The sequence below is a fragment of the Dryobates pubescens genome, chromosome 16 (assembly GCF_014839835.1).
Source record: "Dryobates pubescens isolate bDryPub1 chromosome 16, bDryPub1.pri, whole genome shotgun sequence".
Classification (NCBI taxonomy): Eukaryota; Metazoa; Chordata; class Aves; order Piciformes; family Picidae; genus Dryobates; species Dryobates pubescens.
Window position 1 is genome coordinate 16,421,695 of NC_071627.1, and position 18,620 is coordinate 16,440,314.

General features: G+C 47.0%; 1 protein-coding gene across 1 annotated transcript in view; it reads left to right on the forward strand.

Moving 5' to 3' along the window:
- Positions 1-719: 719 nt before the first annotated feature.
- The window catches only part of UBTD2 (ubiquitin domain containing 2), a 65,422-nt gene continuing 47,521 nt past the window's right edge, over positions 720-18,620 (forward strand). The window contains exon 1 of the mRNA XM_054168423.1: positions 720-816. Coding sequence (XP_054024398.1) covers positions 747-816 — 70 coding nt within the window. The 5' untranslated portion in view covers positions 720-746. The remainder of the gene's footprint in view (positions 817-18,620) is intronic.

Sequence of the window (18,620 nt, forward strand, 5' to 3'; positions counted from 1 at the left end):
CTTAGACGATGAGCGGGATACGGTCTCACCTCGGGAGCGCGTACTTTATGTTCGTGTGCAGGCATCAATAACGCTGGAAAGCCCCAGACTGCGCGGCCAGAAAACATTAAATACATCTGGCCACCTCAGCGCGGCGACCCATCAGGAGCAGCCAGGCTGGCCCCTCTCACCCGGCCCCGCACCCTGCGCCTGGGAGCCGCCTGGGAGCCGCCTAGGAGCCGCCCGGGGCCGCCGCAGCGCTGCCCGCAACCGGGGGAGGGAGTCAGCCCCGCATTCCCTAGACAAAGCCCGCGGCCATCGACCTCCTCTCAAGGTTCACGCTGCGCCGGAGGCCGATCACGGCGCCTCAGGGCTGTCTGCCAACTTCCACTGGGGCTTCGTCCTGGCCCGTGGGGCCGCCGCCCGCCGTCACAGCCGCCGCCACCCGGGGAGCGAGAGGCGGCCTCGGTCCCGCCAGTGCCGAGCCGCGTCCCGTCCTATCCCGGCCTGCCAGCGGCTGCGGCTCAAGGCCTCGCGGGGCCGCCAGCCCACTCGGCCCGAAGCCGGGTCCGAGGCGAGTGCGGGGCCGGGGCGGGCCGGAGGCGGAGCCGGGCGGCGGGAGGAGGCCGCGCCTCGGGGGCGGTGTTGCAGAGCGAGGAGGCGGCTCCAGTGCTATCGCGCCTGCCCGGCTGGCGGCGGAGCTCGGCTACAGGGGGAGGGGGGTGGGGGGGCGGCTCGGCGGCGGGTCTGCGGGCCGGGCGGGCCCCATGGGCGGGTGTGTGGGCTCCCACCACGACTCCTCGGGCAGCCTCAACGAGAACTCGGACGGCACTGGAGGTGAGCGTCGGGTGCTGGGGCTGGGTTGGAAGGGGGCGAACGGGCGGGCGGGCCGCCCCCGGCGCCTCTGGGGGGACCCCCGGGCGGGCGCTGCGGGCCGGGGCCTGCGGCAGGGCCGGGCGAAGGGAACCGCGTTGCCCTCACCGGCCTCGGGGCGCCGCACTGGGCTTCGCTCCCCCGCGCCCGGCCCCGGCGCGGCCGCCCGGGCCCCAACTTTCCCGGGGCGGCGGAGGTGTGCGGGGGATTGCCTGCGGGACACCCCCGGGCCATGTACGGCGCCCGGGGGCTCGGCGGGGTGCCCCGGCGGGCGCACCCGCTGCGGGCAGAGCTCCCCCGCGCCCCGCAGACGCGGCCCCGGCGTGGCGGAGGGCTCCGCGGCACGGCCCCTTCGCCAGCCCGGGGCCAGCGGCTGATGAAATAAAGACAAGCTGGGGAAAGAGCCTGCCTGGGGCTCCCAAACTTTGTTTTCCTTGGGCTCAGCTCCTTGTGGTGTGCGGAAAAATAATTCTTCAGATAACTTAGATCCTGGCACTGCTGCGGGTTTGGGTTTTATTTTCCATTTTATTCTCTCCAAAAAGATGGATGCTTTCCTCCAGCCTAAATCACCCGTGCTAAATAATCAATTTCCAGCGACTTAAGATGCTGGAGCAGCGTGTTCTGATTCGTGTGCAAGTGTACACCTACTTGGTGAGCACAGCTTATATGGAAACACTGCTGCAGTGTAAGCGGCCTTTATTTAGCCCTTGGGTTTTTCTACCTAAATATCTGAATGATTGCTTTTTCAGTGTTCTTAGGTTTGTGGACCCCTGATGTTCTCCAGCTGAGCACTATATGCTTTATAGTCATTTAAAGTCAGTCTACCAACAGGACGCTTGACTTATAAGTTGTTCTCACACATGCAGGGTCCACAGATTTCAGGTTGAAAATTGCTGACCTAGGGCTGCATTTTTCCCTAGTGCTTTATGGAATATTATTTATCAATCTGGTTTTATTTTGGATGCCCTCGCTGCTGAGTGTTCTTTTGTAAGGGTGACTTTGCTGTCATTCCAGAGTGTAACAAAAAACATGCAGCACTTACAGTTATATCTGAAGCAGTCACCTGCTGATTAATGCCAGGTACATACAAATACCAGAAAGTCCAGCTGCTGAGAGCTGTGTAGGATCTAATCACATCATTGTCATTAAAAGGAACTTTAAGCTTTATCTAGGGTAAGTTTTCTTTGTTCTTCTCCATTATTACAAAGGGGAAGAAGTGAGTTAGCTGTAACACAGCTGTGCTAAGCAGACTTAACCAATTGGTAAAAAAAATGCCTTAAGAATGTCAGTACAGAAAGGACCACAGCATAGTAGAACTCAAAGGAAAAAGAAGGGTAGGAATCATCACATACACGAAAAACCTTGGCAAAAAATAGCATTAAAAGCTCTCCTGACAATTTGTTCTCAGACCTGCTTCAGTAAGTAGGTGTTACAAGGTGAGATCATGTCACAGAAATAGCCTCAGTTCAATTTCCGTGCTCTTGCATTACCTGTGATGTCAAATGAGTGAGATAGGGGGAGAAAAAAATTATCAGAGCTTGTCTGATATTGTAAAATAGTCTCATTACATGCCCAGCAGCTGCGTGTGAGATGAGTGGTGTCCATCCACGTTGTCTACAGAGTGCTGTTCTGGATGGAGTTGCTGGCAGCATGTTTCCTGCTTGATGCATACATGGCGTGAGACAGTGCTGCTTTGGGGTTAGACAACCTATTGTGCTTGGTGCATCAGAACAGCAGCTGGGCTTTTCAAGATGTAAGAGATGTGAAACGCATGTCAGCTGGCTTGTGTTGATTCATGCTCTAAGGGTAACGTTCCTTAAGGTTGTTTCACTGAAGAGAGGTGTGATGAAATTCCAGTTGAATTATGGGCTGCTTAGCACTGTCTTAAACAGTCAGCTGCAGTGTGCAGGAGCCTGTTTTGTAATGTTAGGTATCTGTTCGTGCCTCCCAACAAGACAAAAGGGAGTGCAGGTGAAGCTGAAAGAGCCTCAGAATATATTTCATAAATCTAACTCCCAAGATGTCCAAGTCTAGCCTGCATGAATTCTTAGCTTCACAAATTCTGCAAACATACCCATGCCAAGTATGAAATCTGACTTGATCTCTCAAGGGAGCTTATGTCTTGAGGCATCAGCAAGCAAACCAGCTGAAGCACAAGGAAGCACGATTTGGAGACTAGACCTGTGAGAAAGACGACTTAGTCCTGTCTCCTGTGTAAGGCTCATTTCCTCCAGCTCCTGGGCTGTGACCTCGTCTGGTGTATTCACTTTCAGCGTGCTGTCAATGAGCAGGGCCAGATGCTTTTATAAATCTCAAGGAGGTTGTTTTGTAAACAGGCATCTCGCTTTCAACAGGAGTGGTGTTGATGAGGGACTTACTTTAAGGAAGCTTTGTCTCTGCCTTAGAATGGAGAAGTTTCTTGGAGAATTACAAGTGGCCATGAGATTGATTAGACTAGTAATAGTAACCCTGGATGCTGCATAAAAGTAGGAACTGGATCCCAAGTCCAATACACACCAGCCTGAATCTATAGCAGTGCTGTGTGGGGTTGGTGGAGTCTTGCTCAATTGTATCACCGGACTTTAGATGAAGATTTGTCACATCCCTGTATTCTACTCAGTCCTTTTGTCAGGCTCTGGCACTTCCTGTTGCTTCTCCGCTTCTCAGCAAAGCAGACAGCATGTCCTGACTGCACTGCACTTCTTTTGTCTTTTACCATTGTTTTTTTCTCCAGGTTGAGATGCTTGTTTGTATCTGGAGAGCTGCTTCATACACTGGGGTGTGTAAGCTTGAACTAATCAAAAATATCAGCTCCCCTATCTGTGTGTACCAGCTTGTGTCATGTTTCTGTTCACACTGACTGAAGCAGGAATAGTTTGTTCCTTAACAAGAATTAAACAGATGCTGCGCTGCCCATCCTACTGGAAATGAAGTGGTCTTTGTAGATTGGTACCAGCTGTTTCGTTATCACTGCTCTTTTTAGCAAGTTTTCATTTCAACAGGACGTTGTTTGTTGTATTTGGGGGGGAAAGTTCCTGTCTCGATGTCTGGTCCAGCAGAGCTGCATCATGGTGGGTGGATGATCTGGGTGGCAAGATGGATTTCTTGGTGACTCTTTAAAGGAGATGCAAAGAAGAATAAATGATGGTCATTGTGATTTACAGACACATCCCTTTAGCTCAGCTGTCTCCTGTCAGATATACCAAGGTTTCAGGAGCTGAGCACAGCATCCTTTCTTGCTGTGCCTTGTCAAATGTGGCCGAGATCCTGCGGGATGTTGTGACGGGGGAAGAAATGGCTGTTCCCTGGCCTCATAAAGGTTATGTGACTTAGCTCTGTGTTCATAGAACACTGGGTTTGGATTTAACTGCTGGGAAACTCTGCCCTTGTGCCTGTACATAAGGTTTAACGGTTTATCAGGTATGTTTGGTTTAGCACCAGCAGGAGAGCTTGCATTGCCAACTTGCCATCCCCACAGCAAGTCCTTTCTGGAGGAGTCTTAGGTGGTGGGAAGGAAAAGGAGAAACAGCAACCCATTCATTTTCTTTTGGCAAACTGCTACCCGTGTTAGAAGCTGTATATTACTTTGTCTTACTTGGTGAAGTTCAGTAAGAGTTATTTGTGTGGAGTAACGAAAGGGCAGGAAATCCAATGTCTAGAAGTACAGGCATGACAAGTCATTACAGATTAAGCTTTGGGCTGCAGCTGTCTGGTTGCTGCTGCACTCTCCTTGACATGATGTTTGCCTGCCTGCTGGAGTTCTTATCGCCTTTCTTTGTTATAAAAGGCGGCGATTCTGTTTGGAATTTGTCTTCTTTACTGCTGCCCCTATCACCCAGCAGTGATAATGGGGACAAGTGGAAATAGGGCTGCACATTTGACTGACACACAAGAATGAGAGGTTATTAAAATTATAAACTCCTCCTGCAGTGTTTGAGGCAGTGCTGGAGCTTCATGGACTTCTAGAAAGCCAAATGTTGTGTTCAGCTTCTGCTTTTGATAACTGGACAACAGTTTCTTAATCATTTTCTTCAGAGGGCTGCATATCACATACCTAATTGGAAGTTACAATAACTGCTTTCGTGCTGCTTCTATGGAAGACTGACCAAGGGAATTTGCATATTAAGTAGTCAGATTTTTGCTCACAATTGGATTAATACAGGAGGGCAATGCATGGCTTGCACAGAGGGGTTAAACAAGCGTCCCATGACTGAGCAGTTAATAGCATTTAGTGCCTATGCCTTGTATCGGAGCATACAAAGAATCTCCCACTTCCAGATTGTGTTTTGCAGTGTGTTTGGGCTGTTGGTTGCAAGCTGTGATGGTGCATGCCTGCACACAGCACCTTGCTGGGGTTCTGTTGACATCTAAAGGAGGTAGCTCTGGACTCCAGGTTGTTTCTGCTGTTTTGTAATGCAGCCCTGAAATACGGTACTGGATGTGCTTTTGCAAAAGCAAGACTAGGTCAGAGCTGACCTAGCAGGTCTTTAGGTCTTTCTGTGGCTTCTTTTTTGCCTTTTTTAAACGGAAGAAACAGTTTTATAAGCTTAGCATGGCTCTTGCAGCTGGTTCTGAATCTCTCATGATGCCCGCAAGAGAAAGTGTGATTTTCATCAGGGCTTCGAATAGAAGCAGACTGGAATGACTTGGTTTCCTGATACTTCCTCTTGTGCTGAGAACAGCAGATAATTCAGTCCCAAGTATTTTTCTGCTGGAATTTCACTTTGGTGGTGTGGCACCTTCCATTTGTAAACTGATGGATTTTGTTTTGGTTTTTTTCAGGTGATAAACAAATAACTCTCAGAAACTGAAGGAGTGCTATTTTACTGTTAATAAGGGCGGAGGAATGCAGCTGTTCAGCTCCCTTTCTGGTGATGTTTTTTTCCATGTGATTGTTAATTTGGTTTCTAGATGGAAGTGATTTGTTTTAATTTCTCTGTTTGGCATTTCAGTGTTGTAAGCAGCCATGCCCTCCTCTGCTGAACATTAAATATTACAAACTGGGAACATTAATTGTGCTTTGGGGAGTTTTGATAAATGGAAAATATTAGTTGCCTGTTTGAATAAACCCTAAAAAGCAGGGATCCACTCTTACTGCAGCAGGTAATGTGAGAGCTATTATTTTTCATGTGAATGTTGAATAATGTAATGAATGAGTCACAAGTTGTAATGCAGTTGAAGGCAGGAGTAAAGTGTTTTTTCCTTTACAGTTAAGTCTTGCCAATTCCTGCAAGTCTTTCTGAAGGTACAAAGGAGGATCAAGTTGGCCACAGCTGGTCAGGCTACCCAGCTTCTGGGGGGAAAAAAAGAGTAAAATCAATATCTGCTAAACTTCTGTCCAGAAGTTGAGACATGAATACAACTCTTCTTTTGCTGGTTTATGAGAAGAAAAGGACCGTGGTATTTTTCGGGCTTGATGTAAAAAACCCCTTCCCCCTGTCTTGTAGATGAACACTGTGCATAAGTCAGGTGAGATTTTTTTTTAGGCAGTTGTTTCCAATTTGCTTCTTCTGCTTCACTCCTTTGAAATTCAGACTCCCTTGGTGCAAATACTTCAGGGTTTTTTTTTCCTCTCTAAGTCCTTCTTTTTCCTTTCAAATTGCTTATACCTCCTGCAGCGAAGTACACTGTGCTGGCCCGTAGGTGCTTCATGATCCTCCTAGTTCTTTCTCATCAGATTAAAAATTACTTTCTCAATAGAACTGGTGCAGCATGTCCATCTCCTCCTGCAGAGGAGCCAGATCCTTGTGTGTCTGCAGCTGTGCACCATGGCATTCCCATGTGCTGCTCTGAAAGAAAATGCAGGAACAGCTCCGTTTCCCTTTCCATGGAGTGCTTCCTGAGAAGTGCAGCTGGCAGTGCAGCCAAACATTCCCTTCACAGACTTGGTGGCATCCCTCTCTAAGGAAAGGAAGAGTATTTCTGTGTGGAGTTCTGCCACATTGCAGCCAGGATGAAGCAGGGAAGTTCAAATGTGGCAGCACTATGTGGGTGCATAGCACCTGGGCAGCAGCTTAAAGGCAGAAGCCTTCGTTTCTCCTACATGCAGGTTCTTCAGATGAAGTTTGTAGAGGTTTGTGGGTTTCATTTTTCTTCCAGCTGGAAGCTCTCTAGCACTCTTCCTTCTTTTGCAAAAGTCACATTATGAGATTGAGCCTTTCTGAATCTTCCTCATTCTAGTTGTAAAAGTTGCTCCATTTAGACAGCTGTAGTCATCATAACTGTGGTAAAAAAGTAAGCAGGCAGATGAGGTGGTCCTCAGGGACATCTGGCCAGTTTGGGATGCTCAGTTTCAACATGTGGAAAGGTGCTGACCTTGGATGGTGATGCAGTGTTGCATGTGTATGGTGGGGCTTTCAGAGGCATCTGCCTGCTTTGTTTACTGACAGCCTCCAGGCTCTGTTTGCACACAGTGATGCTAAGCCTTGGGCATTTGTATTGCAACTTGGCAGGGCTGGTGAATCCATGTGTTGAGACTGAGCACATAGGGTACCTCAGACCCACTTGCTGGGGAAGTGCCTTGCTTGCTTGTGCCACAGCTGCTGGGCCTGCTGGTGGGAGCCTGGTGCCTGATTTTGCTTGACACGGGTGTGTGACGAGAACGACAAGGCTCAGTTCCCTGCAATCAGGCTATGAAGTGACCCTTTCTGTGAAGCAGGTGGAGTACAAGGAAGAATAAAACAGCTGAAGTCATCAACCTGCTTTCTGGCTGTTAAATGAAACGCTTCACTTGCAATCTGAGGTTTTCAGGTGCAGCTTAATCAGCTGCCTGTACGTTGCCTGGCGGAAATCTAAGATTTGGCATGTTGTGCTACTTGGGAAGCAAAAGAAGTGTAAGTTGGGTTTGTTGGTTTGATTTTTCAAGAAAACTAAAGCCTTTCCTTCATGTGTTGATGTTTCAGTGTGAGAAGTGCAGAATCTCACTCAGTGTTTTATGCTGAGTTACTGATACCAGAGTGACACAAGCAAAAGAAGCATGAGTGCTCATTGCACTGCTGGTACAGTCGATGGAAAGCATCCATAGCATATAGTACGTAGCTTGATGTTTTACTGTCTTGACCTGTGTGCAGTAAAATATGCAGGATGTTTAATATGGTCTATTTCAGGTTCAGATGGAACCTGGATTTTGCATTTGCTGCCTTCTGCTGACCCTGGGCTCATCTCGCAGCTGTAAGCCATGTAGTAGCTTTCTCTCCTGGCACACTTGCATTAGGTATCTGCAAATGAGAGATGGACAAAAGATGAGGCAGCACAAAATGCACAAAGGGGTTTTATTCCATTTCTCATTAAAAACCATGTCTTAAATGCTGAATGGAGCTGGAGTTTCTTAGACTACCTTAAATATTTAATGACATAAGTAGCCTGCTATCCCAAGACTGTCCTGGGAGATGCAGGGGCACTGCAGGTTCTGCAGGTAATAAATGCCTGAGCAATTAATGCATGCTATCATAGAATCAATAAGGTTGGAAGAGACCTCAAAGATCATCAAGTCCAACCTGTCACCCAACACCTCATGACTACTAACCCGTGGCACTAAGTGCCACATCCAGTCCCCTCTTGAACACCTCCAGGGATGGTGACTCCACCACCTCCCTGGGCAGCCCATTCCAATGGCTAACAACTCTTTCTGTGAAGAACTTTCTCCTCACCTTCTCCTGGTGCAGCTTGAGACTGTGTCCTCTTGTTCTGGTGCTGGTTGCCTGGGAGAAGAGACCAACCCCCTTCTGGTTACAACCACCCTTCAGGTAGTTGTAGACAGCAATGAGGTCTCCCCTGAGCCTCCTCTTCTCTAGGCTAAGCATCCCCAGCTCCCTCAGCCTCTCCTGATAGGGCTTGTGCTGGAGGCTTCTCCCCAGCCTCGCTTCCCTTCTTTGGACACGTTCAAGAGTCTCAATGTCCTTCTTAAATTGAGGGGCCCAGAACTGGACACAGTACTCAAGGTGTGGCCTCTGTCAATTTGCAGGATCTGTTCTACATCCAGTTGACCTATTGGGCCCTACTGCAAAGCATTTGAAAATGGTGCTTCGTGCAGTAGCAGTGCTGGTGGGGATGGGAATTCTTGCTGCTGCGCTTGCATGTTACCGCTTCAACAGCTCCTCCCTTTATCCTTTTCTCCCTGTCCTTTCTATTCCCATCTCACCCCCTCCTTAGCGAGCAGGATTTAAAAGGGAAGACTCAAAGCCCAGCTTGAAAGGCATTTGTGGGAGGAGATGGGCACAGTTCTGAAGAAATGATTCTTCACTTCTATAGAAACTCAGATGTGCTGAAGGATTTTTTTCTGTATACATACATATATATAAAGGCATCCTTGTGCTGAAGATTAGGGCTAAGGGAGGGAGTTGGGGGAGTTTCTGCTCTATCCTGATTTCCACCCCCCCCCCCATCCTCAAACATGAAAGAAAAGGCACTTTACAAATGGAAGTGAAGAGTGCTTCAGTAGTTTTCAGAGAGAACAGGTGCTGCCTGGGGGGAAAAGATTAGAGACGAGAATGTGAAAACGCTGTAGATTGCATGTTATCTTTGCACGCATTTAATGGGGAAAGTTTACCTTCAAAGAGAGATTCAGCCTGCTGTTGTGGACACTTTACATAACTACAGTATTTTTCATGAAATGAAACTACAAACATTTTCTGGTTTATAATGATTTTGTAACAAATGTGACGCCTGCAAATCGTTCTCTTGGTTCAGACGATGGAGGAAGGCGTTTTCCTGTTCTCCCGGTGTGAGAGCGCTCCCAGGGCCCGAGCTGGCAGTGGGAGCAGAGTACAGTAGCTTGTGGCTGGATGCTTGTTAGCTTTGAATCTTTCAAATTCAGTTACAGAGCTCGATTTCTGCTCTCACGCTGTGATCAAGGGCACTCTGGATTCATGAGAAGGATCTTTCATGGCATTTACTTTGTCACTTTGCTGTGCTGCCACAGAGCTATCATCTCCTGTGATTTCTTGTCTGTATGGGTAAACACAGTCTTTTTGTAAAAGAGTACCTTCAAAATAGCAGACAGTGTCTGCAGCTGGCAAATGCCAGTTTGTCCTGCCAGTTTTTTTCTTGGTGACATGCTGCTGCTGGAGCCCCTGAACCTGCTGTGGAGCATCAGCAGCCACAGGGCAATGGCTGGCTGGTGAAAAGGTAAATAGAACAGAATAGAATAGAATTAACCAGGTTGGAAGAGACCTTTGAGATCATCGAGTCCAAGTGATCATCCAACACTGTCTTGGAATGGGCTGCCCAGGGAGGTGGTGGAGTCACCGTCCCTGGAGGTGTTCAAGAGGGGATTGGATGTGGCACTTGGTGCCATGGTTTAGTCATGAGGTCTGTGGTGACAGGTTGGACTCGATGATCTTTGAGGTCTCTTCCAACCTTAGTGATACTGTGTGATACTGTAATGAATTAAACCTGCTTACCCATGGCACCAAGCACCCCATCAAGTCTCTTCCTAAACACCTCCAGTGATGGTGACTCCACCACCAACCTGGGCAGCCCATTCCAACGGCCAATCACTCTGTGAAGAACTTCTTCCTAACAGCTAGCCTAAACCTCCCCTGGTGCAGCTTGAGACTGTGTCCTCTTGTTCTCCCAGGCTGGTTGCCTGGGAGAAGAGACCAACCCCTTCCTGGCTACAGCCTCCCTTCAGGTAGTTGTAGACAGCAATAAGGTCTCCCCTGAGCCTCCTCTTCTCTAGGCTAAGCAACCCCAGCTCCCTCAGCCTCTCACAGGGCTGTGCTCCAGTGGAAATTGCTGATTTTCCCCTTTCCTGTCTCCTGCACAGTATAGGGAAACAGTGCATTTATCACACATGCTGAACTTCTTGATGCCTTCCGAGTGGTTGCAGATGCACTTGCTGCAGCTCTGGTGCAGGAAAAGCTGTGTGCATCAAAATCTCTTTAATGCAAAATGCTTAGCTTGCAATTGGGCTCTCAACCAAGGATCACTTCTGAGCCTCTCTTGTGCGAGTTGCTGCATTGCATGTATGTACCTCATGGGGGTCAGGAAGGATCCCCACATGCACACAGGACCATGGTGGAAGTGGGGATGGAACATTCTATGTCTCTGAACATGGAAACATGTTCAAATGGGGTTTTTTGGTGCAGGTGAAATTCTAACTCTACTAATGACAGGCATTGTTTGCTCTAAGCTTGTTAACACAGACTGAAGGGAGGGTGAGGAGACCTAGGCATTAAGCAGTTTGGAAATGTTAATGGGAAGCAGAGAGTAGCATATGTGTGAAATAGTTTGGAAACCATAAACGTTATCTGAAGGTTGGGCTAACAATTTCACCAACTCTTGCTGGATGTATTCACAAGGCAGCTATATTTGGTGGCAGCGGTAGTTAAACATACGTTCAGCTGCAGCTTAGCACTCCAGTCCTTCACACCTCTAAGTAGCAGCTTCCTTCGCTGTTCCTGAATTTGCTCTGGTTGCCTGTTGGGGATGTGATGCGGATGCCCTGCTTGCTGAGGGCGAGTGAAGCCCTGCCTCTGCCTGAGCACTGCGCACACCCGGTGCATATAATGAGCAAACCCGCTGAGTCCAACAGGATGGCATTTAACAAGTCCAAGTGCTGGGGGCTGCACTTTGGCCACAACAACCCCATGCAGAGCTACAGGCTGGGGTCAGAGTGGCTGGAGAGCTGCCAAACAGAGAGGGACCTGGGGGTGCTGATTAACAGCTGCCTAAACATGAGCCAGCAGTGTGCCCAGGTGGCCAAGAAGGCCAATGGCATCCTGGCCTGCATTAGGAATAGTGTGGCCAGCAGGAGCAGGGAGGTCATTGTGCCCCTGTACTCTGCATTGGTTGGGCCACACCTTGAGTACTGTGTCCAGTTCTGGGCCCCTCAGTTTAAGAAGGACATTGAGACACTTGAACGTGTCCAGAGAAGGGCAACAAGGCTGGTGAGAGGCCTTGAGCACAGCCCTATGAGGAGAGGCTGAGGGAGCTGGGATTGTTTAGCCTGGAGAAGAGGAGGCTCAGGGGTGAACTCATTGCCCTCTACAACTACCTGAAAGGTGGTTGTAGCCAGGAAGGGGTTGGTCTCTTCTCCCAGGTAACCAGCACCAGAACAAGAGGACACAGTCTCAAGCTGCACCAGGGGAGGTTTAGGCTGGAGATGAGGAGAAAGTTCTTCACAGAAAGAGTTGTTAGCCATTGGAATGTGCTGCCCAGGGAGGTGGTGGAGTCACCATCCCTGGAGGTGTTCAAGAGGGGATTGGACGTGGCACTTGGTGCCATGGTCTAGTCATGAGGTCTGTGGTGACAGGTTGGACTCGATGATCCTCGAGGTCTCTTCCAGCCTTCGTGATACTGCGATACGGGTGGCACGTCACAGGTGCCAGCTGAGGGTGAGCGCTCTGGGAGGTGAAGGAGGGGAAAGCTGTCGAATTATCTATTTAAACTCTGTGTTTTTAAAGAGTTGGAACTGGGTGGTGAATTTCATATTGATGACTTGGCTCAGCAGAACACTTAACAGACTGATACTTATTTTTTTTAATTGGTTGGGTTGTTGTCATTGAGATATTTTTGGTGTTTGTTGTTTTGGGGTTGTTTGGGGTTGTTTTTTTTTTTTGCTGTGTGCCTACAGAAGTACATTACAAGCACATGGGTTGCTATAAATACATGCAATTATAGAATATGTTCTGCAAAGAACTTTTCAGTGTCTGATGTGACTCTGAGATAGGTTTAAATGTTCATTTGGGAGAAGTTCTTACTCATTTCTGTTTGAGTCCTCTTACTCATTTGTGTGTAGGTTTTTTCACATCTGTAGATCTCCCATTGTAGCTTTATCCAAATCTAACACTAATTCCGGTGCCAAACCAGCTTGATTTGCAACAGAAAAACCACATGAGTGTTGAGATCACGTTGCTGGATGGAGGTCACATGCTTTAAATCAGTCACGTCTTGTATAGCCTCCCGCTGCTGTTACTTAATGCAGTGTCCCATTGCTGCCTTAGTGCAACCAGAATGAGTGCGTTCATCACACGCACCCAGGACGCTCCAACTGCTGTGCTGGTATTACAGCGCAAAAATAGCTCCACACATACTACAGGCTGGGGGTTTGGCTCTAAGTGATACTCCTTTGGAAGGAAACAAGAGGGAATACACAATTTTAGTCTCTCCTCTGGGAGAATGAAGAAGCAGCAGCAGTGTCAGAACAAGTGAGCATGGATATTGTGATACGGTATTGCAAAGCAATACTCCTTTGAGAGTCTTTTAGGTGTAGATAATCTTCTAGTTCTTGAACTCTGGCTCAAGATAGAGACTTTCTAATCCAGTGTGCTTTTAAAATGGGGGGGGGGAACAATTCAGCATAGAGAAAGATTCCTGTAAACCTCTACAAACAGTTGGATTGTATTTGGAGTATCGTTTTTCTTCTAAGTGAACCCTTAGAACACACACCAAGATCTTCTCAACTGTGACTGATCTGCCTTGGAGAGATTGTGATGTGAATAATGCCATGTGTCCAGATGCAGGCTTCCAAAAGCTTTTTACCTTTTGTTTCTTACAGAGAGAAAGACTACCAAAATATGCTTCATTCTAGAGCTAAAGAAAAGCACAGTGTTTGGTGGCCATATGTATCTCTCATGGACTCTGTCCTGCAGGCCTCTTCTTAAAATCATGTTTCTTTGGGGCAGACAGGCTTACAGCTGGAAATGTGCTGTTCCTGAGTACTAGTTGTAGTCTGTGTCTCTGCTGAAGTAGCTCCTGAATACTGAATACATTGAACCAAAGCAACGGTAGTGGTCCCAAAGAGTTCTCAGTCTGATGACTGGCCCTTACAGGTTTGGTGACAGCAACTTCTTCATGTTATGAACTGTTTGTATTCCTGTGGGGTTTTTTTGGTTGAGTAAGCTTGAGCAGAAGGGAATTCTTGACTCCTAGCCATATCATCTTGCTGCTGTTTTTACCTTGCCTATTGAGCAGTAATTAATACTCCAAAGTATTTATGGTTTATCTCACTTCTGCATTGTTTGGCTCTGCAGTTGTTCACCCACCAAAGTCCAGCTAGGTGTTAGTAGATGTGAATCTTGAGACTTGTGTTTGCTTTGTCTCCCTGGGGATTTTTCACACCTTTTTTAGCAGAATGACTGCTCTGTTTTGCACTTCATTCCTCTTAGTACTATTCTTCTAGGAACTAGGTTTAAGTTGGGGAGGAAGAGAAGTCATGGCCGATGAGTCTGGACTTTTAGGGAGCTCGAAAAACCAATTATTCCACTGGTTTTTGGACAGTCAGAGAATCAATAAGGTTGGAAGAGACCTCAAAGATCATCAAGTCCAACCTGTCACCCAACACCTCATGACTACTAGACCATGGCACCAAGTGTCACGTCCAATCCCCTCTTGAACCCCTCCAGGGATGGTGACTCCACCACCTCCCTGGGCAGCACATTCCAATGGCTAACAACTCCCTCTGTAAAGAACTTTCTCCTCACCTCCAGCCTAAACCTCCCCTGGTACAGCTTGAGACTGTGTCCTCTTGTTCTGGTGCTGGTTGCCTGGGAGAAGAGACCCACCCCTTCCTGGCTACAACCTCCCTTCAGGTAGTTGTAGAGAGCAGTAAGGTCTCCCCTGAGCCTCCTCTTCTCCAGGCTAAGCAACCCCAGCTCCCTCAGCCCCTCCTGATAGGGCTTGTGCTCGAGGCCTCTCCCCAGCCTTGTTGCCCTTCTCTGGACATGTTCAAGAGTCTCAATGTCCTTCTTAAACTGAGGGGCCCAGAACAGGACACAGTACTCAAGGTGAGGCCTAACCAGTGCTGGTTACAGGGGCACAATGACTTCCCTGCTCCTGCTGGCCACACTGTTCTTGATGCAGGTTAGGATGCCATTGGCCTTCTTGGCCACCTGGGCACACTGCAGGCTCATGTTCAGCTAGCTGTCAATCAGTACCCCCAGGTCCCTTTCTGTTTGGCTGCTCTCCAGCCACTCTGACCCCAGTCACTGCCCAGCAGTGGAGAAAACAAAGTAACTCAGTTTGAAAAAAGGGGAATTTGGGTTCTTTATCTTTACCATAGTTGGTGTTACTTAGTGCTGCTGGTGGAGATGTCTAAGTGTTTTTTGGCAGAAGTTGACTGCTTACCAAACCAGCTGGGAGTAGAAATTCAAGGGTGCATTAGCTGAAACACCCTCTGTATCCATCCCCTTGATGGCGTTTGGCTAATAGCCTTACAGTAGTGGTTATGCATGCAGAATGGGTGAACTCTTTAACACACCTCATTGCCAGCCTTTGTCTGCCTCAGGATGTGATCAGTCATAATCAGGTCCTAGGGAGCAACTTTTCCTCAATAATTGCTAAGTAAACATATTTAAAGCAATGCTTACCACAGCTTCCTTGAAGTACTGCCTTGAAAAATAAGCAGGTATTTCTTTTGCATTCTATACAATTGTTAACTTGTAGAATTAACTTCTTTTTTACGTACCCCTGGCTTTATCCATCCCCAAGAAGACATGTGGTTTATCTCTTTTTTTTTTTCATTCCAATTATGTTCTTTCTGATGATTATATGTCAGGAAAATGGTGTGCCACAGGACCATGGAAGAAATGACATTAGCATTTTATCTTTCTGTGCTGGGAAACTTATTACCAAGAGTTAATAATTTGCACAGAGTTCCACAGTAGTTAGGAAAATACTATAGATACTTGGGGGGTGGGGGAGGAAGCATTTCAGTTCCTGCCAGTGTCCTACTTTTACATCTCTTGGCAGGCTCCATCCAGCGTTGATGAGAACACTGCTATCTGATCATCAAGCCTGTTAAAAAACCTGTTTTATTAAGTAGTGACAATCCAGCCTAAAACACGGTTGTGCAAAGTCCAAGGTGGCAGTGAGAGTAAAGGCTTCTGCATTTCCTAGTTCAGTGCTGTGTCAAACAGAAGATTCTGTCTTAGAAATTCTGCTGACTGATCTAATCTGGTCTTAAAACTCCTTGCAGGTTTGCCTACTCAAGTAGGCTGTCGCTATCTGATTGCTCTGCCTGCCAACTTTCCAAGCTGAATTCATCTCCCATTGATAAAGTGCATTTCTAGCTGCTCAGTGCAATCACCCTTCCTTCTTTCACATGTCTCATTTCATTACTATAAATTAATAGGAGACTCTTTTTTTTTTTCCCAGCTGAAGGACCTCTTGCCATGCAGTTCAGATTTGGGTATTTGCACCATTTATTTTCTTGTTCTTATTTTGAAACCTTCTAACTTCCAGTTATTTATGTCAAAGTAACCTTTTTTCTCACAAAACAGATATTTTTCTGTTAAGGTATTTGAATACAGATTATCATGGAATATAGCAATAGATGGAAGAGAAGACTCCAGGGGGATTTGATTGCTGCCTTCCAATACCTGAAGGGATCCTGCAGGAAGGCTGGAGAACACTTAAAAAGGGTGTCTAGCAATAGGACAAGAGGGAAAAGTTTTAAGTTGAGGGAGTGTAGGTTTAGACTGGATTTTAGGAAGAAGCTCTTCAGTATGAGGGTGGTGAGACTCAGAAACAGGCTGCTGAGGATGCTATGGGTGCCTCCTCCCTAGGGGTGTTCAAGGCCAGGTTGGATGAGGCCTTGAGCAGCCAAGTCTAGTTGAGAGGCATCCATGCCCATGACAGAGAGGTTGGAGGAGGTGATCCTTCAAACCTAAGCCATTCCATGTGTTAAAGTCAATCTTGATGTTAAATAATGAGTCTTTAAATTGAGCTCTTTTCAGCTGGGGGAGTTGGGGTGAGTGCTACTTGGATGTGACCATTTTCTGGTGAGTTTTTCTAACATTCATCCTTAAATGTGAAGCTAGGCTTATTTTCCCTTCAAGCAAGAGAAGACAGGGTGAAAAGAGGGTCTAACACCAAAAGTTCTGTGTGAACTCAGAACAAAAGATGTTTCCAGCAGAAATGTTAACTGTCACATCCAGAAACAACATACACTTACTTTAATCTGCTGTTACAGCACTCGTGTCTTAAATTATGTGGAAAAGTAGGAAAAGGGCATCTGTCCTGACAAATACTACTACTTTTGCTAATGATGATGACACTGGAGAAATGAGCCCCTTCCAGTGCTGAGTGCCTTTTGAGAAAAGACATGTGTAGGCCGTGGCCAAGACCTGCCTCAGTTGTTCCTGGGTACCTGATGGCTGATACCATTGCCAGCATAATTCTTGCACTGCCAGTTTTAGCTTGCTTCCAGCTGCTGAGAGTTAAATGCATTTGCAAGCAAATGATGTTCTGTAGTGATCCCTTCATTTGAAAGGCAGAGAGGTTACTTAAGGGATGTGCTGTTGTGTCTGTTGGAAACCTTGCCCTTTGGTACAGAACAAGCATCGCTCTATCCATTAATAGAGCTAAAGACTTAGGTGCTCAGGGACTTTTCAGAGAGATCAAATGAATTTGCTGAAGGTGGAAAGGCTCTGGCTACTTTAATCTATTTTCATGTGAGCAATTTAAATAAAGAGGGCAGTTTTCCTGTGCCTACTCCAGAGTCCTTCCACCTCACAGAGAGCTCCTGCAGAAGGAGGTTCACAGCAGAAGCTGATGTCCATGTCCAGTGCTGGTCAGAGGAGGCTGTGCCAGGGGAGGTTTAGACCAGGTGTTAAGAAGAAATTCTTCATAGAGAGAGTGATTGCCCACTGGAATGTGCTGCCCTTGGGAGGTGGTGGAGTCACCATCCCTGGAGGTGTTTAGGAGGAGACTTGTTGGGGTGCTTGGCTGCATGGTTTAGTTGATGAGATGGTGTTGGATGATGGGTTGGACACGATGATCTTGAAGGTCTCTTCCAACCTGGTTTATTCTATTCAGGTTTGTAATTCCAGCACCTTTGGTTAAATGCTTTAAAGTTGGATTGCACCAATGATCCTTAGCCATATACTATAATAGGTATGTATTTTTTTCCCCTCAGTACATCCACAGGGGGTTAAAATGGCCTTGAAAGGATGTAGTTTCAAGGCTGCTCTGTTCAAGTGCTTCCATTTAACAGCTGAGTGTTATTTTTGCCTGGATGTACGAGACCTACCTACAGGTTGCAACAAAGGCTTGCAGATCTCATTGCATATAGTTCATTGGAGGTTAGAGTGATGGATGATAGCTTTCTAATTATTTAAGCAATGCACTAGTGTCATTATGTGTTATTATTTGATTCTAACTCTGGGATAAATGTGTTTTGTTGACAAAAAGTGTACTTGAAAGGCAGGAGTTATAGATGGCTAAGAGGCTGGTATGTAGAAAACAGCTGGATGTCTTTTTCTAAAGGCAGCCTGGTTTTCTGAAGTTGCCTGGCCATTATTAGTAGATAGTACTTAAAATACTGTGGAAACATAGAATTTTTTGGGTTTAAGACCTTTAAGATCATCAAGTCCAACCATTAATTGCCAAGTCCACTACTAAATCATGTCCTGTCTTTAAAAATATCTCCAGGGATGGTGACCCCACTTCCCTGGGCAGCCTGTTCCAGGCCCTGACAACATTTTCTATGAAGAAGTTTTTCCTAATGTCCAACCTAAACCTCTAGCATAACTTGAGATTATTTCTCTTGTCCTATTGCTTGTTCCTTGGGCAGAGAGACTGACTCCCATCTCTCTACAATCTCTCTTCAGGTAGTTGTAGAGAGCAATAAGGTCACCCCTGAGCCTCCTGTTCCCCAGGATAAATAAGCCCAGTTCCCTTAGCCCTGTCTTATAAGACGTGTTCTAGACCCTTCACCAGATTCATTGCCCTTTTCTGGACACACTCCAGCACCTCATTGTCCCTCTTGTAGTGAGGGGCCCAAAACTGAATCTAAAATGTGGCCTCAGCAATACCAAGCATAGGGA